General features: G+C 43.4%; 1 protein-coding gene across 1 annotated transcript; it reads left to right on the top strand.

Annotated features, from left to right (window-relative positions):
• Window positions 1-423: 423 nt before the first annotated feature.
• TSPYL1 (TSPY like 1) lies at window positions 424-1,997 on the top strand. The gene has a single exon (XM_090279780.1). It carries the CDS (start codon window positions 517-519, stop codon window positions 1,816-1,818), a length of 1,302 nt encoding a protein of 433 aa, XP_090135906.1. The 5' UTR covers window positions 424-516; the 3' UTR covers window positions 1,819-1,997.
• The last annotated feature ends 2,821 nt before the right edge of the window (window positions 1,998-4,818 follow it).

Below are 4,818 nucleotides of genomic sequence, written 5' to 3'. Positions count from 1 at the left end.
CACCTTCCTTTAAAAAAAATACATAAAATATTTTTTGCATCGGGATATTATGGAGTAACAGGGCATTAGATTTACCTTCCGGCCTTAAAAAAATAAATACTGAAAACCAGAAGAACATGTTTTCATATAAAGTATGCAGTGTAACACTCTGAGCCTTACAATTACCCCTGTTTACAAGCTGGAAGCAGTTTCCCGATGCATTGTAGGGAGGGTCCTCAGTGCCTTCGGCCTTTGAGTCCAATCAATATTTATTTATGTAAATCAAATTATTACTCCACCCCATAAAATTCTTAGAAGCAAAGTAAGAGCACGCTCCAACGCCGGACAACGGCAGAACCAATCCCGGGAGCAGTGAGTCGCGCGTTAGGGTGAGCTCTGCAGCCGTGACGTTATCCTCACGGAGACACTCGCGCGAGACTTGAGGGTGGGCGGTGCCAGCGGTCGGTTTACAGCGAGCGCGGCTTCTGTGAAGAAAGTAGACCTTCGCCAGCGGTTGGTCTGGCTGCTACCAACAACATGAGCGGCCTGGATGGGGTCGAGAGGACTCTTGTCCTCCCGAGCTGCAGCTCCACTCCTCCTGAAGGTGCCCCGGAAGACCCCGACCCACACCAGTTCCTGGAGCGCCGTGAGGAAACCGAGGCGTCACAGGTGATGGCGGAGACGGGTGAGGGAAGCTTGGAGGCCGTCGTACTCTCACAGCCCCAGCTTCCAGAGGAGGCGGGACTCTCCCCCGACCCCGCGAGCTGTGGCAGAATTCCCCAGATGCGAGTTGGTGGGTATCGCGGTGACGGAGTGATTGGAGCTGGGCTAGAAGAGGCTGCACCTCCCGCCGAGGGCCTGGAAGCCGAGTCTGTGTCCATGGCAACGGACCGCAGCCCGAACAATGGCTGTCGGCTTGGTGACCAGAGCGGCCTAAGTGCCGAGAAGGCTTTAGAAACCTGTGGCGCCGAGAGGTCGGGGTCTGAGGTCGTGGCAGCGGCTAAGGCTGAGGGCGTGAACACTATCTTCTCAGCAGCAGTGGACGAGGAGGTGATGGAAAAAGGAGTGAAGGAGCGGGAAGTAGTGGAGCAGGAGATGGAGGTAGAGGAGGACCCAGTCGGTGAAGAAGTAAAAATGGCGGAGGAAAATAGAGTGGTAGAGGAGGTGGAGGAGGAGGCAGGGCCCCAGCCCCTGAATATGAATCTCCGCATGAATCCTCTGGAGGCCATCCAGCTGGAACTGGACACTGTGAATGCTCAGGCTGACAGGGCCTTTCAACAACTGGAGCAGAAGTTTGGACGGATGCGTCGACACTACCTGGAGCGGAGGAACTACATCATTCAGAATATCCCGGGCTTCTGGGTGACTGCTTTCCGGAACCATCCCCAGTTGTCCCCCATGATTAGGGGCCAAGATGCAGAGATGTTAAGATACATAACCAATTTGGAAGTGAAGGAATTCAGACACCCAAGAACTGGCTGCAAGTTTAAGTTCTTCTTTCGAAGAAACCCCTACTTCAGAAACAAGCTGATTGTCAAGGAGTATGAGGTCAGAGCCTCTGGGCGAGTGGTGTCTCTTTCCACTCCAATCATATGGCGTAGGGGCCATGAACCCCAGTCCTTCATTCGCAGGAACCAAGATGTTGTCTGCAGTTTCTTTACCTGGTTTTCAGACCACAGCCTTCCAGAGTCTGACAGGATTGCTGAGATTATCAAAGAGGACCTGTGGCCAAATCCACTCCAATACTACCTGTTGCGTGAAGGAGCCCGTAGAGCCAGACGTCGCCCAATAAGGGAGCCAGTGGAGATCCCCAGACCCTTTGGGTTCCAGTCTGGTTAAATTTTGCGCTTGGGACTGCCCCTGTACAAAGTTCCCTAACACGCCTTGCTGAACCTGTGTTTGGGTAACAGAAATGGATATGCCTTCTACTTTTCTGTGTTCCTGACATTTTTGCAACATTATTTTCTCTGGACATTTAGTTCTCTCAACCTCAAGTGTGAGACTTTCATGGCCGTGCTTCTCCATGCTACACTGCCTGGCTTCTCCACTTCTATTCAGCCTTCATGCTGTTCTGCTTTATTATTACATGCTGCATGGCCATGAATCACACTACTGCTATGCCAAGTAAGTGATGCTCTAAAACGCACTGCCTTTATCTGCACTGCTTGGACCTAGTTTGTTTCCACGGCCACTGGTCTGGCCCTTAACCACCTGGAATTCTAACTTTATCTAGGAGTGCATTCTACCCCTCTGCTCTGCAATGCAGGCATATAGCCTGTGGACATTTGCAGGACATTAATAATATATCAAGGGAGAGCAGCAGTGGCCTTTGTGATTTATGTGACTCCATTGCTCCCCTTGCACCTCTACTCACGTATTGTTGCCTGCTTTTGACTGTGCCCACTGCTCTTGGCTGCTGCCTACTGGATGAACATCTTTTCCAGACCATTCAGCCCCTCTCATTTCTGGTAAACCAGATCTCCAGAACTGGTGGTGAACTCAAATTTCCTTCTAGCACAAGTTTCCTTTCCATCCCTTCCATTCCTCTACCCAAAAGACAATTCAAATCCTCACCCCCTTTCCTGTACCCCCATCATCCAGGAACCCTGTTGTCAGGCAAGTGGTTGAGGTGACAGGTTGGACCTTGTCCTCATGACAAGAGTAAGGATGGTGTCCAGCCTTTTCCAGCTTCAACTAGTGAATTCACACAAAACCTAGATACCCCTTTATACCTCCTTTTCTTATTGTGAACATGATTGTCAGGATAGCAGTACGCTTTCTCTCTGTGTGTTTCTTGTCTCAAAATTAAAAAAAACACACACAAAAAAAACAGTTTAGAAACACCTACAATAGCAGACCTTTTAGTTTAATTTAGCTCTCTCCATGATTTCCAGGGACAAGTTGTCCTGTGAAGTAGATTCCCAGAGCTTTTATTCCCCTCTGCTTTCTTCCCCACCTCACAACACCTGGAGGATATAAGGGAGACATCTAGATGCAATGAAGAGTGTTATCTAGTTCATAATGGGTAGAAGAACCAAGGTGATTGTGATGGGTGCCCTAAGCAGGGGAAACTGAACAGAAGACCATAGGCAAAAATGAGTCAGGTAAAAATTGGGCCTGAACTTAAGACTGGCAGAGAGTGATCAAGGAAAACTTGTTTGTTTTTTTAAAAATATGTTAGTGGTGATGGGAGGAGAAAAACTTTTTCTTAAAATTTCCATGGGAGAATTGAAAGGAGATTGGAGTGTTAAATACGTTGCCAAGAGAAGAGTTCTTTAAAGAAACACAACTTTAGATGCTTTCTCTTGTTTTCATTTGACTTAATTTATGCAGAACATTAATATTGTGTCCTTAATTTAACTAGTATTTAGTAAAATCCTGTTCTTTTCTGTGTTTCCGCTTACTAGGAAAATTGAGCTGTACAGGCTTTTTTTTTTTTTTTTTTTTGGCTTTCATTTGGCAACATTTAGAAAAATAACAAATTCTACTTTCCAGTACGATATAGAGACTTAAATGGATATTCATAATGGTTTTCAACTTGTTCTTGTTTCTGTCAAAATTACATTTTTAGAAATATAAATAACTTGATTTTGTCAGATGCTCAAGACTTTGGAAATTGTTATCTTCATGGAAAAATAACTGTGAAAAATATGTGGCTTGATTGTGTTAATTGATAATTGCCCTGTTTAACAGTTTAGTAATTGTGTCTCTTTTCCTAAATAGCTTAAATACTTGGGAGATTGCTCTTCTCAATTTGGAAGAGTACCACTGTCATATTTATCTTTCCATAGATGCATGATGGTAAAATAAAACCATATTACTCTGTGAGAGTTCCTATTTTTCACCCTGCCAACAAATATGCTTGAAATTATTCAAGGTAACAGATTATGGAATTTAATCAAGTTCTTATATGGCTATGACAGGCATTATCTCAAAAGTAGAATTAAAATAGGGCACACTATTGTATCTTGCACGTTAGGGAGTGATGTTGCTTTTGTTTGCTTTATAATGTCCTCAACTGAAAACTGCTTACTCATGATGTCAGTTATTTCCCTTACAGTTTGTGCAGCAACCCTCTAATCCCCTTCACTTCTGTCTGTGTAGATAATAGTCTCACGTCATTCATGCTTTTTAGTTACTTGTGCATTTAATAAGCACACATTCAGAGAACTCTTATCATAAGTGATATACTCTTCTATCCCATACTTTCTCAGCTGTAAAAACATGTTTGATCTTTTCTTCAAACCTCATCACCTATTTCTGTCAAATCCTTTAAGACCTGTCATAACTCTTATGCTTTATAATTTTTCTATTCCTCTTAGGGAAGATGAAAAAAATTTATGTATTTGGTGTACTTTGGAGGATCTTCTGTTCTAGAAAATAACACAATCCATTATATTGAATTCAATGAATATTTATATAAGGCGTTCTGTCAGGCTCCAGGAAGATAAGTAAAAGAAGATAAAGTGCATTCCCTTTATTGTTAAAGAACCTCTAAACAAACAAGTAATTAACACACAGTGATACAGTATTTCCCTTTATTGTTAAAAAAAACTGGAGAAATACTGATAAGTAATTAATACACATGATACAGTAAAATAAAATACATTTATTCACATATTTTTCACTGTCCTTTCTAGTTTGAAAGTTTGGTGGAAGCAGGGATAGGGAGGGTGTGATAGGCAAACAAGTAATTGACACAGTGATTACAGTGAAATAAAATACAAAGATTTATTCACATGTTTTTCACAGTCCATTTCTAGTTTGAAAGTTGGGAAAGCAGAGATGGCAGAGGGAGTTTTTACCTCCTTAACTGCACCTAGCTTAATGTTTTGCATG

Source organism: Furipterus horrens, unplaced genomic scaffold (genome assembly GCF_987537825.1).
Source record: "Furipterus horrens unplaced genomic scaffold, mFurHor1.1.pri manual_scaffold_6, whole genome shotgun sequence".
NCBI lineage: Eukaryota > Metazoa > Chordata > Mammalia > Chiroptera > Furipteridae > Furipterus > Furipterus horrens.
This window is presented reverse-complemented; position numbering and strand designations above follow the sequence as displayed.

Bases quoted from the DNA above. Each gene is read 5' to 3' on its own strand.
- TSPYL1 (XM_090279780.1), top strand. From the start codon at position 517: ATGAGCGGCCTGGATGGGGTCGAGAGGACTCTTGTCCTCCCGAGCTGC.